We start from the raw sequence: 18,013 nt of genomic DNA on the forward strand, positions 1-18,013 counted from the left end.
ATATCTCAGTTGTTCTCTGGGGCCTTAGCCAGGCTTCAGCTATTTGCCTTTCACTTTGTGTATCCTCTCATAGTATGTTTTGTTGGTTTTTTTTTCTGAAGAAGTTTGAATTTCTTTTAAGTTACTTCTACCCCTATGTATGTTCACAGGCTATTTGGAGGAAGTGTATGGATAATGCCCTATTATACTTCTGTATAGATCTGTGAGCACTTGTGCCTTCTCATATGGTGTGCTTGCTCAGTTCTATGGAAGATGTGAGAGTAAGGAGCTTAACCTGTGAATGAGAGGTGCACAGGGCTGTTGAGAACCTGCGAACCTTTCTGCTTTGTTTTGTAGCTGCTAGTGCTCTCGTCTGAGAGGAAGGTGGTGTCAAGGAGAGGGGGCTGTCAGAGTTCATGAGTAGGTCTAGCACAGCTTCTAATAGGTTTACTGCTCCAGTCAAGAGCACTGAGTGTATCTTAACTGATGTTTATTGCTTCAAAAAGAGAAGAAGATGTTGAGGCTTTGCAGCATGTTCTCCGACAACTGAGAGCTCTAGCTCAACCATACTTATTCAGGTAGACTGAAATTTGGTCTCATTATCAGGTAAGATCTTGATCATCTTGACTCCCATTAGTGAAGTGGGGTGGGTGCAGATGGCACTGATGTATGATTCTGAGATGACAGTTCTGGTAGGGAAAGTTCCTCTTATTGCTGGATATGAAGCAGGGAGCACTCTTGCATCAAGTTAGTTGGCTCTTATAACTTGTGCTTGTCTCATTTTAGTGGTAGAAAGTAGACTGTACTTCCAGAGGTGGTTATCTGCTTGGACAAGATTATTAACTTGGTACTGAGTCAGCACTTTGTCCTTTTTATCAGCTTCCTTCTTCGTCATTGAAAATCTGGACTAGTTCTAGGTTGTACTGCAGTCCCAATGGCAAGAACACTGTTCTGGCTGCTCTATTGTTGAGAGGATCTGGGATTTCTTACCTGGTTTTGCTGCACTTAGATTGTAAGAAATGAGATGCTGATTTTTGTCATTACCTGAACTTAGCCATAGCCAAAAATAATCAGTGTAGTAGAACTAGCTTGTGACTGTTACTATTGCCCCCTCTTGAACTTGTGAAGGACAGCACTTGAGTTACCTAAAAAAAAAAGTATCTGGACTGTCACAGGAAGGAAGTTTCTTTTTTTTCCAAGAAGTTGTAACCAGTTAGAGACCTCCCTGCCATCTAAGTATCTCCCATTTGCGTTCCTCTCCTCCACAGCCTTTGCTGTATCCATTTTGGTAATACATTGGGATGAACTAATGGCATAGCTTGATGTGTGTGGCAGTGAGTATTAAGCTAAATATTAGTCTATAAGTATTAGTCTGTAGTTGCAGTTTAAGCCTCTAGCATGGCCTGTTTGTAACTCTTTGTGAAGTTATCACTGGACATGTCTCAGATCTGCTGGAGGATTTCAGTTGTAGGTAGATTTGCTTTCCCTTTGTGTAGGGTTGTAGAATGGTAGCCGGGGTGGCATTTGAGTCTTAATTCATACATGTCTTGGCTTTACTGTTAGCATCAGGCTTGATCCTTTCAAGATGCCAATTCTTTCTACCACTTGTTCTACCTTTCAAGTATTAAAGAATACTTGTGGACTTGAGTTTTGTCTTCAGCCCTTTGTTCAAGAATTCACTAAGGCCTTGCCTTTCTTCCAGAATACTGAAAGCACTGACAAATGGAAATTTTCTCTTGACGTTACTATTGTGGAAGGGAAAGCATTGTACTTGGAATGTGACCTTCAGATGGGTTAGTGAAATAGCTGTGATTCTGAAATACTTATTGAAGTTACAAATTACCAATGCAATTAAAAAAAATACAGAGTTTACAAGGCCTTCCTGATCAGAAACATTTGAATTTGACTCATCTCAGATTCCTGTACTTCTAATGTACTAAGAAATTTATATTTACAAATCCCAGGATTTTGCAGATGAAATTTAATTTCTAAGTCTCTAAAATTATGTTTAGTGTGCCTGCTGGGTTTTTGCTGTTACATTGGATAGATGAGTCATGATGAATGGTGATGAGAAGTGAGTGGATTGACCCCCAGGCATTATTCTTGATAAGAGAGAACTGAAGCTATTGATTTTGTAAAATGTGACATTTGTAGACATAGTTAAGGTCTTTCTGACTTCTGAATCTGTAGTTAAATTTCTTTTTCCACCCCAGACTAAGAACTCCTTAGTTGTCTCCTTTTGCTGCAGCCAATGTTTGCGTTTGCTGTTCAGTTTTGGGTTTTCTTATGTGCTTTGCTCCATAATTTGGTAGCATCTTTATTGCTTATACAAGTGGTACATCAAATTAATAAGACTGGAGTAGCTAAACCAAAGTTTATTTGTATAAAGTGTCTGAGACAGCTTACCTTATTCTTATTTAAAATATTTTAATCTACCTTTGACCAGGTATCCAGCACACATTGAAGAAATTGATTATGAGGAGGGGAAGGTACTTATCCATTTCAAGCGCTGGAACCATAGATATGATGAATGGTTTTGTTGGGACAGTCCTTATTTGCGTCCCCTAGAGAAGATACAGTTAAGAAAAGAAGGATTGCATGAGGAAGAAGGTTGTGCAGTAAGTAGAAATTAGAGGACATTTGTGTGTGTTGCAGTTTAATGTGCATTTGTATGAATGATTACCTTTAAAATACTTCATTGTTGCTGTGTTACCCCTGCTGTGTAAATGTTATGATTTCTTCTAAACATTGGAAGGCTAGTAATTGAAATGTTTTAATAAAGTTGTATGTTTTGGTAATTCTCAGATGAAGACACTTTTAACTACTGTTTTGTAGGGATTTCATATCAATGATCAGGTATTGGCATGCTGGTCTGACTGTCGTTTCTATCCCGCCAAAGTTACTTCTGTTAACAAAGATGGTAAGAACTCCTGGTTTTGTCATGCTTGGTAGTCATGTATTTCTAATTGTGCTGGAACCTCGTTGTTTAGGTGGAGAGATATTACAGCAGATGGAGAACATCTGTGGAAAATTGCATTTTCAGTTAGGTGTTTTAGTCTGTCATCAACATTTTTAGCATCTTAGCTAGTTTATGAGATCAAAACTTTCTGCTGGTATATCCAGTCAGTAATTGCTTTAAGTATATATGTGGGAAAAGTTGTTTCTTAAATTTGTTGTTATTGCCTGTAAACTGCAATAAAACCTACTGTCAGAGCTGCAAAACCGCCTGAAAAAATCCAAAGGGGAGGGTTATCTTTGAAGGATTTGTTCTGGTGCTGGGCTTGCTTTAGACTGCTTGTGTTGTAAGATCAAGGAGAAAAGGGTTGTGTAATTATATTTTCAAATATTCCACCAGAAATATTTTGGGGTTTTGTGAGTAAGGTGCATCTGAGGAGCAACTCTTAAGATTAGACATGCACCTTTATTTTGATCAGAATTGTTCTGCATAACTTTGCTGTGTCTCCCTGGCCTGTGATAGGAGCTCTGTGTTGAGGGTTCTAACAACACAGGTAAGGCAGCTTTCATGTAGAGCTAATTTTGCAGCTGGAATATTGGAGCTGTTAGCTGATGCTGTCTTAAATAACTTCTGATCTTTGAACTCTTGTGCTTTGTTTTCATATCTTAGGTACATACACTGTGAAATTTTATGATGGTGTAGTTCAGACAGTCAAAAACATTCATGTCAAAGCTTTTTCCAAAGATCAGGTAAGTATGGTGTTTGTGCAGCTAGTGTATTCTTGAATGAGCAGTTCAATGGCTAGATTTGGTGAATTATAAAACATAAAATTAATGAAAAGCCTTTACTGCTGAAATACAGTATGTCTGAAATGGAGTCCATTAAAATGAAAAGTGGACTTCAGTTCCGCTTCATTAAGGGGAATGAAATGTGAATCTCTGTGGTATGATTTGCAAAGCTCACAGATTCTTTAAGTGCACCTCTTGAACTAAAGAAGTCATCCTGTAGGTAAAACAGATATCTAAAAGTCATTGAAAAATTCAGAATGTACATACTAAAGCTGGTGGTAAGGTTTTGAATCATGGTGTGATTGTTTTGCCTGCCTGAGATTACTTTAAATATACATGTCTTAAAAATGTGGAGTGGACAGAAACTATTCTTTCCCAAAGTAACTGCTAAATGTTAATGAGACTTCTAAGGAAAACAGCTATTAATCTTTTACCTCACAACTTTGAGAAGATCAGGTTTTTTTAAGTATTCTTTGTTTTCCTTCTGTAGTTTAACTCTGTTACCAGCCCTTCACCTGCTCAGTGCAGTGGGTTCAACCTTCAGCATATGATAGAAAGTAGTAGTGAGCCATTAAAAAAAAAAATAAATAAAAACTATCCTGCTGAGGGTGAGAAGGAAGAAGTGCTACTCTGTACTTTGATTTTCATGTACAGGCATGTAGGAAAGACTGACCAAGTTCTGGCCTTGAGTAACTTGGTTAAAACTTCTTAAATACCTGCTTCAGAGTAATTTTCATTACGGGCAGGGTTTTAAATTTGTTCTCTTGTCATGCATTCCTGTGTGGTAACTGCCTGTGGATTTTTTTGTCATGCTCTCTGCCTTTAGCTTTCTGAAACTTTAAGTTTGAGCTAAGAAATTGAACCTGTCCCCCCAGCAAAAGTCTTAAACACAGATTCCACTAATGAATGTCAGTGGTACCATTTAGATTTTTCACTGTTGCGAAGTCCAGTCCTCCAGATTTCTGTATCTGCCAGGCTGGGAGGCTATTTCACATCTGCCATAAAGTGCCCTTAATATCTTTTAAATGGTTTTCATTGCATGTGGTGGAAAGTTGACTAATGCTCACAAGTGAACTATAGCAGAATCTTCATTTCCATTAAAAATGTTTTTATGATATTTAGCATTACATAAATGGAGTCGAACAATCTGAAGAAATATTCTGCATAAGAAAACAAAAATATTTTGTCTCTCCTTTAGCAAGTTTCATGATTCTGCATTGCTTTGGAAAGGTTTTGGAAGGAGATGAAAGGGGTTTTTGGTTTGGTTCTTATTGTTTTCTCCTTTTATCCTTTGTCCAAGAAGATTTCTCTTAGCCCAAGAGAGTCTCCAGTTATGCTAGAACGTTTATTCTGGTCTCTAGCATAAAAAAGCATAAAGTGAGAATTTCCTAGTGAGCTCTATTTATACAACCAGAAGTAAAGTTGTTTTAAAAAAATACTTGAGCCACTGGAGTGCTCAAGATTCAGAAAAAAAGTACAGCAGTAGTGTAGCAGCATGTTGGAAGTGTCTTGATCCTGTTCTTCAGGAGGAGAGAGTGGAGTCATGAAGGCACACATGGCTCATATCTTAGTACTTGTTAAGGAAAAAAAAAGTGGTCCAAACCACACAATTCCTGAAGGGAGCAACATAAGCAGTCATAATTTCTTTAATTACAGTATTAGTCTGTCCCTGTGTAGAGGGTGTAACTGTTTATGTTGAAGAATGATGGTAAAATGCTAGTGACCTGTAACAGTGTGAATCTGCCTTGGCAATGACACACAGCTTTTAAGAGTTCAGTAACACCAAGAGGTAATTCAGACATACTATATTCATTATTCAGTTTCTTGAGTATGTTTTAACGATGGCTTATGAGTGTTCCAGTAGCACATACTTTACATCAGATGGTTTTGTGAGCATCGCAGGCCTTGAAACACAGTTGCCTGAGGGGTTTTTTTGAGGTGGTAAATTTTTGTTTGTTTTTTTAGAGTGGGTTTGGGTTGTTTTTGGTTTTGTTTATTTGGGTTTTCCCCTAATGTTTGAGTTGCCGCTGAAGTTTTTCCTGTAAGGAATTTACAGAATACAAACTTACAGGATGTCTAGTTGTTGGAGTCTGAAACACAGAGTGTGTGCCCTTGTTTCTGATACCTAGCTCTGAGATCCAAAAGAACACTGAATTTCATATAACATGAAATTTATGAGCATGTTTTCGTGTTGATACATGAAAACAACTGTTAAAGTTAGAAAAGCTGAAAGTGTGAGTGTATAGAGAGTTTTCTTCAGTCACTGGGTGAAAAAGGTAAGAGTTTAAAATAGTTTAGAAAGAGGAAGACAAGGTGGAGGATTTAGAATGTTGTTTCTTTTCCTTCTTTTTTCTTCCTGTTCTTCTTCCGGGGGTTTTTAGGTAATAGTAGGTGACTGGATAGTAAATGCTGCAGTGCAGCACACAGGTGATGGGTCATTGGGTCATTAAGAAAAATAATATACGTGTCTATTGTTAATTGAATGAGTATAATGATAAAAGAATGGTGTGGTTCAGGGCCATTTTGTGCTTTCAAAGCTCAAAGTGAGCTGCAAGGCCATTTTTTACCATCAGGGACGAAATGTGCCAGGTTGTGGTAAATAGAACTTGTGCAGAAAGTCTGGAGGGACCTGCCAAGTTTTGTGATAACATCCTAATAAACATGAGAAACAAAATCCTAACAGGCTTTGGAGTTTTTGTCCTGACCCAGAGAACTGAAATAAGTGGGACTCCCCAAGAGGGAATGTCCCCAAGGAGCTCAGCTCAGAGGAGACTGAGAAATCCAGGAGTGAAGAGAAGTGCAGAAGAAGCACAGCAGAATCAAGAGAAAAAAGAACAGGAATTTAAAAAAGTTATATCTGGTAAAAGGGGTGCTTAGACATGTGGAAGATTTCCTTCCTATTTACCTAATAGTAAGTAAACTCAAAGTAAACTGAGCTCTCTGTTTTCATGAAATACACAGCAATTTGATTTCAGACTTCTTAACATTGACTTTTTTTTTAGTCACATCTGTACCTAGTATGGTTGAAATAATATCATAGAGGGTGGAGCAGATTGCATGTTCACCATTTCAGTGCAGTAGTATTATTTCTTAAAGGTATGGTCTGAAAATGCCTTAAAAGGTATCTGTTCATGTAAGCCACATACAGACAGGAATATTGGGGTGAGAAGAGACAAGATGTAGTGCAGTACAAGGAAATAGTGAGTCTTAAGTGGATTCTCAGAATTTCATACAGCTTAAATGACCTGTTCCACCTTCTTTCCCCAAGAAGGTGTTGAGGTATTTAGTCTTTCCTGTCCTCTGATCCTGAGTCAGAGTTGAAGATTCTTGTGCCCTGTAGAACTGTGTCTGGGAAGAAGCATGGTTCATGCTTCAATTAGGCCACAAGAAGAGAGAAGTTAATTGAACTAAAGGCAGTGTTGACACATGACCAAATATTAATCCATGTGCAGAGCTAGAACATTTCTGTTTATCTGGGGCAGCCAGTAGCAAGATCACTGGAAGGGGAAAAAAACATAATCAGCATATGTCATCCTCCTTGCTCCTTTCCAGTGGTGTAATATAAAGCCTGATCACAAAAGGGGATAGAGATGGAGTAGCAGGGAGCTGTTGATACAGGGTGTTCTTCCTGGCCTGGTGTTACCCAATAAAAACTATGGGGAAATAGGCTGGCAGTTGAAAGTTGCCTCAGTAAGCGTGCTGGCTGGGGACTGTTAAGGGTTTTCATGTCCTCTCATGCTTGAATACAAATTGCAGAAAAAAATTCAAGTTTCGTTTTTAAATTTAAATGCTTAAATTCTAACATCATATAATTCCTGATGACTGCTGATTGCAGTTGCTTTACATGACTCTGCCTAGCAATATCAGCAGCAGTGATGAGGGCAGGCAAACTGCATGTCTGTTTTGAATGAGACCCTGCTGTAAAGAAAAAAAGTTTGCACGTGCGAGTGATTGAGCTGTTTCCTGTTTTCTGTGCTCCTGACTCCCACTCCTTCTATAGTGTCCCAAGCAGGTTTTATGTAGTACTGCACAAGCTAGTAGAGACACAATATGTCCTGTTCACACTGCACAGGTCTTTCAGGAGTTCGGGTGCCTCTGAGTTTTAATCTGTGGGTTGCAATAGAGTGTGTACCTTTATCACTTGAAAAATTGGACAAAGATGCAGGTCTGCTAAATACAAAGTGGGAAGGATGGCTTTTAGACTACAATGAGTTGATTTGCCTGTCATTCTTCTTATTCTAGAATATTGTGGGTGATGCTAAGCCTAAGGAAAGAGGTAATGAAATTCCATCATCTCCTGAAAACCAGGAGAAATTTAAAGAGCAGAGGAAAGCAACAGGTAGTGCAAAGAAAGAAGAAGATGAAAAGACATTAAAGACTGAGAAACGAGTTAAACAACCCGATAAAGAGGGAAAATTTATAGTCATCTCGGAAAAAGGCAAGATCTCAGAAAAGAATATATCTAAGAATGGAAAAGAAGATAAAGAGAATATATCAGAGAATGATATGGAATATTCAGTAGATACACAAATTGAGAAAAAGCCTGAAAATGACAAGGTAAAGAGTCCACAGGAAAATGTGAAAGAAACTAAGCGAAAGCGTGGCAGACCACCAATAACACCTTCCACGGGTATGTAGCCAAGCTTAAATGTTTAGGCATGTGCTATAACACTTATAAACTTATCTAAAGGAATAAGAGATACCTTGCTCTTTCACAGCCTAATCTCTAGAATCTCTTAAAAATTTTTTAGTTCATCTTTGTTCAGGACAGCCAAGAACATACTAAAGCTTGGGCCCTTGGTGGTTTGGTCAGAGATTATTAGCTTTAGCAAGTATCCATCATGCCATATAAGCACACCTGTAGTAGGGTTAAATACTACTGTGTGGGTTTTAGAAAGCCAGATGAAGCTGTATTTATGCAAATCCAGTATTTTAGATTGTAAAGCTTGTGTTAAAGTGTTTCACAGCTTTGTATTAAATTGATTTTTCTTCTCTTATCTAAATCTGTAGAGCCAAGTTCTCAGACACTGCAGCCCATAACTTTGGAGTTAAGACGTCGGAAAATACCTAAAGGAGGTGATGTTCCACTGAAGCGTCCCAGGATTGAAAAAAACTTGTGTGAGTAAATATTCATGCCATTGCAGTCCAGTAGCTTCTACTTTATCTTCATGTGCTGTGTGTGGAGGCTGAAGAACTTGAGTGTGTTGATGAGGAAAGAAAATTATATTCTCTGTAGTTGTGTCTTGACCAAGGAGATGAAGATCTAAGGAAAGCTCTTTCCTTTCCTTAATACCACAGTCTTAAACTTCAGTGTGTGTAGGTTATCCAGCTCCGTTACAGCTGTTTGTGTGCCTGAATTGTCTCATCTAACTTCTGATATTTCTTAGATCTGTGGAACAGCTTGTTTAGACAAGCTCCACTGTAATGTGCTCTGCAGTATACTTCTGTGTGCATTTTACTCAGTGAAATCTTTTTTCTCAGTAAGAAACTAGTAGGGTACTGATCTGTATTCATACTTCAAATCTGTTACTAGAAGAAAAAAGTTAAGAGCTTTTGCTGTATTTTTATGCTTATTTGTAACTTACCGTTGTAGCTTTTACAGAGGCCTGATTATCCACGCTTTTTAGCTTTTGCTGTTAGCCTTAATCCTTAAAAAAAAAAACAACTTTCAGGGGAGTCACAGGGAGGGAAGAATTTGAAAGTTTGCTTGTGATCTGTTTGTACTCCTATAACTGCATGTTACAACTGTTCCAGCTCAGGAAAAATTTAAGAACTCTTCAGACAATGCTGAGAGAGACCAGATCAGGAGGCGATCTTCAAGACTGTCATCCAGTATTAGCCGTGAGATTTTAAATACAGATCTTGTCACAACTTCCACGGAAATTCAGACTTGGAAAGATGCAGTATCTAACGAAAATGAATCTGAGAGGGGTAAGTGCCTTCACAGTGTACTCTGGATTTTTTGATGAGGTGGTCATGTAGTTGTTGCAAGCTCTATATTTTCAGTTGCTTAACCTGCAGGCTCCATATCTGACATTAAAACCTGATTGCATCAGCAGTGCAGGGAAAGCTCATGGAAAGTTTCTGTCACACTGCTGCCCTGATTGCTTTTGGCTTTTGATTCCCTTTCTATCAGTAACCTTAGCATTTTCCTTGGGTTGTGGGAGCTTTCCAGCAAAGGAGAGCTCCATAGGCTGTAAAAATATCCAAGGAAATAGTTTAGTTTGGGTTTTTTTGGTTGGTTGGTTTTCTTTCTTAGGGAATGCAGGTTCTGATTGTGAAAATGAGGTAATTTCAGAGTTTTAACGCTTTCAGATTGTAGCAGTAATAGCCCAAGTACTGAACTCAGAGTTCTTGTGGATTAATCCTGTTGTTGAACACTAAAAGCATCAACTGGGATGCTTTTATGCTTAAACAGGGTGGAGATAACACTCCCTTTTCTGCTCTGTTCTTCACTGCCCTTTTCCTTTTGAGAGAGGTCTTGGAGTGGTTTGGGATTTGTCCTGTTCTGGGCTATAAACAGTTAGCTTGTGTTCTAATCAGCTGTAAATTTATATATTTATTTATGTTACCAGTTAATTGTGTTGCAAAAATTTTGTGTGACCAAGAGTAACCAGTCAAGAACATGGGTGGGTATTTTTCTCCATTATAATGTGATGAAGATTCCCCCTCCCCCCACAGTGTTCTGCAGTATGCTTTTGAATACACTTTACTCAGTGGAAATTTTTTTCTCATTCTAGTCCAGTTAGAAATTCCTGTTGAATCTGACCAAAGTTTCGGTGAACAAGGATCACCTGGAAATTCGTGGCATAGCACAGCACTCAGTACAGACACCAGTTTGCAAGAAGAGAAAGCTGAAGACACAGAGTCTTCCTCTGTTCCTGTCAGAACTCAAGAACCTTCTGCTGCTACAGGTTCAGGTTTTTCATATTTAATATTGATGAATTTCTTAAGGCAACCGATACCAGATGTTTTGTACAAGTGTTAAAATTGTGCATTCTTGCAGTTTTAACCTTGGTAAAATTTTTTTTTTCCTTGTGGACTCAGTTTTAATCTTATGCTTTCAAGTTGGACAGGAGTCTTAAAAGTGGAAATTGTAATTTTTAAATGACTGGGTGTACTATTTTCAGCATGAGTGATGAAGTTAACAAATGCTTGTTTTCAGTGTTTGGAATTCTGGATTAAATTGAACTTAACACTGTAAAAGGTTAGGTTCTTTTCTCCTTAATGTGCTGAAAGTATGTGGTAATATTGCTGTTACTGCTGTTTGAGAATCCTGACTGTGCATTTTTATATCCTTATGTTTAGACTTGGAGGCTTTAATGCAAATTTATGAAATAGTTCAAACATTTCAGTGTCTGTCTTAATATATATACTCCATTTTCTCTTAGCTAGGGAGTGTTCTTACCTTGCCTTTTCAAATTAAAATTTCCTATGCAGATAGTGGACTGCATAGTGCAGTCCTGTGATTATTTCTCATAACTTTAATCTTTGAATCTACAGCTAACTGGGGAAACTTGATGTACCTATTTCCTAGTTTATGTTTTATCAAACAAGTTTAATTTTAAGTGTAACAGAACATTTGGAGAGATTTACAGTTGCTCAGCACTGCTGGATTAATCTGTGTGTGTTGTTTGTTGGTTATTTTAAATTTCCCTCTTGTTTTCCCTCTTGTATCTTCTTTCACTCACTCTGGCGTAACTGTTCAAGTGACATGTCCTCTCTTTCCATTAATGGGTATCCTCAGGGCAGGGATACCTGTTTCTCCCATGACCTCTTTCCTTCACTCAGGTTGAATGTGTATATGGTCTTCTACTGTTTAAAATTTTTTTAAAAATTTGAGATCTTCTGATGCTGATCTCCTTCAGCTGTTGCTGAGCATTTGTAATTTGGGTTTAAACTCAGGAGAATTCCAACTGAATGTGTAACGTTTGTGTGTGTAGTCATTCACACTAATGGAATGTGTGGGATGTGACCTGGGCTTGCCTCATTACGTACAAGCAGCAAAGCTGCGGGAACAGGGCTTGGTTAACACCTACCCAGAGGCTGATAGAGTATGCACTCTTGTTCCAGGCTCTTCTGTCAGGTCTTGAACAAGCTAGATTAAAGATAATTTGGGAATATTCACTCACATTGAATTATGACCTGAAGTACAACACTGGTGGTACATAAAAATCCACACTTCTGAGCAAAGATTTTATTGTATTTAATTGAAAGTTGTTTCAGTTAACACTAAAAATCAGACATGCACCTCAGTGGACATCCAGATGTAACAAGCAGGTGTTTTTATTTTAGAGTACTCTTACGGATTGGGGATAAAAGCTATGCAGGGTCTTTGACTAAGTACTGTCACCTGAAATCTAACTACAAAAATCTACATTTCCATACTTAACCAACATTAAAAATGTTACTAACAAGCAGTTTTAGATGAAGGTTTTAAAATTCATAAATTCTATCACAGATAAATTCTTTGTAGTTGAAAGTGGAACTGTGTTTCCCTCTTGATGCTCTGTTTTGGTTGTGGGATTGTACCAGTACACCCCAGTGCTGATGAGCTGCCTGATGGGGGAACAGCAGGGCTTGGTCTTTTACTTGGTAGTGGTGTGTGTTTGTAGCAGCAGGACAGCAACAAGCACCTCATGGTAGGATCTGAAAATCACCAGTGGCTTCTGCTCTTGTGGAGGGGTAGATAAGTTGCAGAGCCCAGGCATGCTGTCCTGAAAATAGCTGGTGCTGGAGACTGGGAGTTGAATTAACTCATTTATGGTTGATTATCAAGGGGAAAGATATACTTCAGGTAGAATAACTACGTGTCAGACAGTTATATTCATTAAGTTCTCAGTCTGCCATGTGTTTTAAAGAGACTGGGGGCTTGGGAAGGGGCAAAGTACATTGCTGGAAAGTAGGTGGTGTATGTGGGAGAAGAGGGTGTCTGTTGCATATGAGATTCCTACAAAGTACAGCATGGAAATTAGTTGTTGGTAAATTTTCATGTGTAGAACAAAGGCTATATTGTAACCCAGTATTACCATTATTATTTGTAGACTTTAGTTCTAGTCATTTAGTGGGAATTAATTCTCTTCATGCATGAAAATACTCTAAAACCTATCTTTTCCTCAGTGTGATGTTAGTGTCATTTTGGCATTGTTGAGTAATGCATTCTGGTAGTACCAATTTTACCTTGCATGATGTATGGGAAGAACATTGTTTTTATAGCATTTGAATATCAGCAATTTTTAAGGACGTGAGCACTCCTTTTAAAGGGTGTTTATCTAGTCTGGTTGATAGATGATTCAAGGTTCACAGTGGTTGCAGACATCTGTAACAGCAAACACAGTCTGGAGTCTTCCTGTGACTGAGATGTTTTAAAATGTAATATGTAATGAAAGGGCAATATAGTATTGCTTGTCAAAACTGAAGTTCCTTTTTAAAATGTTTCAACAAAATTCTGAATGTACTGAAAGACTGAAATAGTGTTCTGCTGGCTTTTGACACCTCTAAGGACAAGGCACCAGAAGTGGTAATCAGAATTTAGCTGAATCACAGAATCACTAGGTTGGAAGAGACCTTCAAGATCATAGAGTCTAACCCATGCCCTAATACCTCAACTAAACCATGGCACTGAGTACCATATCCGGTCTTTTTGTAAACACATCCAGGGATGGTGACTTGTGGACCTGATTTTTCTGAGTCTGAGAGAGTTACAGTCTGTCAGTGGCTGATCTGTTCCCAAGGGAAAGTCTCTTGAGAGCATCTCTCACTCAAGGACTATTATTGTAAATAATCTCAAATCATTTTCTCAAAACAGTTCTGTACAGCTGTGGTTAGTGTGTTTTCTCTTGTCCCACCAATGGGACAGGGACGTGGTGTTCCCTTTACCAGTCATGTTAAACCTGTAGTGTAATACCATAGAAAAAGCTGAAAAGTTTGTATAATAAAACTTTCCCTGAACATGTCGTTCTGGTGTGTGCCGCTGCATAGAATCCACACTTGTACTTCATGTGCAACAGTGACTCTGCCACCTCCCCAGGCAGACCATTCCAGTATTTTTCCATGAAGAACTTTTTCCTAATGTCCAGTCTAAATTTCCCTTGGCACAGCTTAAGGCTGTGTCCTCTCTTTCTGTCAGTGCTGCCTGGTGAAAGAGACCGACCCCCACCTGACTACAAGCACCTTTCAGGGAGTTGTAGAGAGTGATAAGGTCACCTCTGAGTCTTGTTTTCTCCAGGCTAAACAACCCCAGCTCCCTCAGCTTCATAGGGCTTGTGTTCTAAGCCCCTCACCAGCCTCATTGCCTCTTCTGGATGCACTCAAGCATCTCAATGTTCTTCCTAAACTGAGGGGCCCAGAACTGGACACAGAACTCCAGGTGTGGCCTCACCAGTGCCGAGTACAGGGGAAGAATGACCCTGCTCCTGCTGGCCACACTATTCCTAATACAGAAATCAAGTTGTCTTTCCAAAAAATATGTGAGAGTCTGTTGGTAATTTTTTGCAGACAGTTAAAGCTCTGCATATATCTGAAAACAGAAGCATTCCATAGCTGTTCATGTGAGTTTAGTCTTAAAAATTCTTTTTACTTTAAAGGTGGGCTGCCTTTGCTTTGCCCAGATCTGCTATCATGTTTGTTGTATTTGCTAGCACTCTTGAAATAACTTATTTATTTGCATCAGGGATTCTGTTTGCCTTATAAGTTACACCTGCTTTTCTAGTTTCGTTCACGTAGCTTTAGGTTTCAGTTAAGGAGAAGCATAAGACCTTTTCATCAGTTTGAGAGAGCTGCTATTTCTACTGCAGCTCACCTCAACAGGCTTTAATCCCTTCAAGGTAGCGTGAAAGTTGTATTTTTGAGTCTAACAAGATATGGTAGGTAAATAAGTCCATCCTGCCTTGCTCACTAAAAGCTCCCTACGGTGAGGCACCACAATGTGGTCACAGTGTTTCAGTTACAGGTCAAAGTACAGGTAAAGCCTTTATATCCTCCTTATCTGGCCCCTCTAGAGGTACCTTGAGGTGTGAGTGGTGCACTGCAAGGCTTACATGCTTTACTGCCCAGTACAGGCTGCTTTTATTGGTATCAATTTATTTCCAGCACAGGGGGAAACTGGTGAGTGGAGGGCCACAGGAAATACTATCTTGAGTAACTCTTGCAATGCCAAGTAATGTTACAGCTCAAAACCCCACAAGTTTATAAATATGTAATGATCAGTGATTCCTGATGCTCTTACATATTTCTTATACCAGGCATCTCCTTCTGTGGATTCTGGATGCACTGGAAGTTCTTGGATGCTGTCCTTACCTAAATTAGCTTGAGAAGAGCAATTAAGCAAGATGGTTTTTGTTTCACAACTGAGATACTGAAAGAGAGGGGGTTTTTGAAAATAAAGGAAGAAAGGTAATTTCAGAGTTGGAATGATGAAACACTTGTTGAGCTCAAGAAAAACAACACAAGATTTCAGGAGAGATAAGTTGAATGAATAAGTAATTAGTGAGGACACTGGCCCAGAGTTTCAATGTGTTTAATTTAACAGTACATGAATGAAGAAATAATTTGATCTTCACTTAATGTTTCTTTGGAGACCAGGAAATAGAGTGATGGTCTCCTCATTTTAGCAAGCAATTGTGCGTGGAGGTCTAATGGCTCAAAACTGCAGTAACACCAGTTTTAAGTGGGGGAAAGTGAGAAGAGTTCTATGCACTGCTGGCTTCTTGGATTGTTTACCAGGATGTTGCAGGAGATGCCACAGGATGGCAGACCTTCAGTCAAGGTACCATGCTGCTGCCAAATATTCCTGTCCCAGCAGGAGTCATATCAAAGGGAGAATTGGTGATGGGGTAAAAACACCTCTGGTGGACTTGGAAGCTTTACACTATGCATTTTACAGTGAACTTAGCTGCTGAACGTGGTCATAGCTTGACCCTTGCATAATTCAGCCCAATGAGAAGTGGGAAGGGTTTCTGACTGGAACACTGGGGGAGTGTTTTTCTCTGTAGTGAAACTTAAAGGACACACTGATGTTTGACCATGAGTGTCTGTGCTTAATGTTGTATGGCTGACTGAAAAGCAGATGAGGAGTTTGAATTTTGATTATAATTATGGGAGAAATAGCAGGTGTCAATTTACCGTTCATTTTCCTCTGTACTCACAGAAAATACCCACCAAGCTCCTCTGTAAAGGCAAGTGCCTGAAAATCTGAAGACAATACCTCAAACCTGTTCCTCTAGAAACCAATTTTAGTGGTGTATGTTGTGAGCAAAACAACTGTGTGTAAGGATGGTAGCTGCCCCTTTAGGTGTTGGTGTAGGAGGTCATTTTCAGAGTGCTGGGGACATGGGCTCTGCAGAGGCTCCCAGTGGCAGAGTTGGTTGTCAGTTTCCTACTGTGCCTGGGTGACAGGGAGTTCTCTTGTGCTACTTGTAAAGAAGGAAAATGTAGTCATGGGAATGATTGAAGCTTTGTTTCAAATTTTGTGGGATCGTGTGTATTTTTATTACTCTGATTACATTCCTTTTGTGCATTGCAGTAAGTTTTTTGTCTGCTTCCTTTCCCTTTGCCCCATGTCTTTGTTATCCCTATTTCTAACTTCAGTTAATGCAATCCTTTCCTTTTCTAACTTGCAGCTGATCAGTTAGAAGCCATTCCCTATATCTTCTCCAGAATATGTCCAGCTTAGTGGAGAGGAAGTGCTCTGAGCTTGTATGCAGGGCCTCATTCTGACAGTTGCAGATGATGTAATACTTCAACTTGTTATCTTTGTAATGTTTTTTTGTTAAGTCTTTGGACCCCATTACTCCCTTCTGCTGCAGTTATTTTCCAGCTTCATGTTGGGTATTAAATGGTAACAAGTTCTGAGCATCTGTAGTCCCAAATGCTGGTTTTTCCTTTACAGTCAAGAGAACCTTTTTGTGTTTGCTTTCACTAAACCTGCAGGCCATTGCACTGAGCCTTCATTTTTTCATTCTTCCTGACTGCAGCTTTTGATGGTCTGCAGTGTATTTTGATTTTGGAATTGGCAAACTTCATCATTGCTCAAGTGTCAGTCTGGCTTTGCTGTAGTCTTACTGATGGTCATGTCAGCATGTTCTTAATGTGGCTATGACAGTGTCTTCCTCCTGGTCATTACCACTGTGAAACACCTAAAACTAGTGTCTTTCTTTGTACTATTTCCTTCTCCAATTTCACTGCACATTCTGCCTTTTAATCAGATTCACGTTGCATATGATTTAATCTTTCCCTATGCGTCAGGGTACAATTACTTGTGTTTTCTCCATGTTAAAGATCAGATATAGCTGTCTAGGATGCTTCTCTGCACTGTCACAACCTTTTAAGTCTGCTGCTCAGTAACACCAGTTTTGTTACTGCATGCTAAAAACTTGGAAACAAGCTGTATTGTGTTTTTACTTCAGGATTGTGTTGACACTGCCTTTAACACTCCTGTTCAAAGCCTTACTGCACTTACAGAAAATCTTACTCTTCTTGCTCATAATGTTTCTGGATACTTTTGTCCCTTGTTTACAGCTCTTCCTAGTACAATGTCTTAATTTTCATTCATGTGCTGCTTCCCTTCAGTTTTAGTCACTGTTGCTAGGTTTGGGTCTTGCAGATAAACATTCCTGTCTTAATCCTGAAAGTTGAAAACTATTGTAAATATGGAAATAACACTTCAGTACTGGCAAAGCAAATTGAGAAATTGTATTTGGAAGCTGTTTTTTTGAAATGATGCCTCTTTTCCATTGTCTCCTAGCTGGAGAGGGATTTTTTGATGCTGTGTATTAGTGGTGAATAATTGCCTAGATCTATTTAGATCTGTTTCCTCATTTTTACCTCTCGTGTTGTATTTAATACAGATACTGGTGACAGTAATCTGATTTAGTTCAAAATGTTCCTTTGGTATGTTTCTTTAGTTCAAAATCATGAACTAAAAGTTTCTGACATTTATGATAGATACAACCCTAGGTTGCACAGTAGTGCTCTGTAGAGTAGGTGCCATAAAATGTTCTTACATTTGAATCTTTAGACTTCCCTTCCTTTTCTGAGAAACTAAGTAAGTATAGTTCATAGGGAACATTCTGTAACAGATGCAGGCAATTTTGTTTTTCATTGCTCCTTAAAAATTGAAATGTTCGGGCATACTGCTTCTGTTGTCGTTGGAAGTAACCAGGCTTTGGTGGTGGGACTGTGCACCCAGAAAGCAGGTAGCAAAATAAGTGTAAGCAGAGAAGCAGAACTGTTTTCTTGCTTTCACCAAAGGTATGAATAGTTGTGAACAAATAATCTTTAGTGTTTGGAT

The 18,013-nt window shown here is 38.9% G+C and overlaps 1 protein-coding gene across 20 annotated transcripts in view; it reads left to right on the top strand.

The window, feature by feature from the left end:
• PHF20 (PHD finger protein 20) overlaps positions 1–18,013 on the top strand; it is a 75,904-nt gene that overhangs the window by 22,949 nt on the left and 34,942 nt on the right. For 11 of the 20 annotated variants that reach the window (XM_015647429.2, XM_033519136.1, XM_033519135.1 and 8 more), the window contains 7 exons: positions 2,426–2,597; positions 2,815–2,899; positions 3,605–3,684; positions 7,966–8,353; positions 8,734–8,841; positions 9,478–9,654; positions 10,464–10,643. In XM_015647429.2, the coding sequence (XP_015502915.1) occupies positions 2,426–2,597; positions 2,815–2,899; positions 3,605–3,684; positions 7,966–8,353; positions 8,734–8,841; positions 9,478–9,654; positions 10,464–10,643 (1,190 nt within the window). Of the gene's footprint in view, positions 1–1,707; positions 1,773–2,425; positions 2,598–2,814; positions 2,900–3,604; positions 3,685–7,965; positions 8,354–8,733; positions 8,842–9,477; positions 9,655–10,463; positions 10,644–18,013 lie in introns of those variants that run through there. The other 9 variants (XM_033519137.1, XM_033519139.1, XM_033519143.1 and 6 more) reach the window with 2 other exon arrangements.

This window comes from Parus major, chromosome 20 (assembly GCF_001522545.3).
Source record: "Parus major isolate Abel chromosome 20, Parus_major1.1, whole genome shotgun sequence".
NCBI classification, from domain to species: Eukaryota; Metazoa; Chordata; class Aves; order Passeriformes; family Paridae; genus Parus; species Parus major.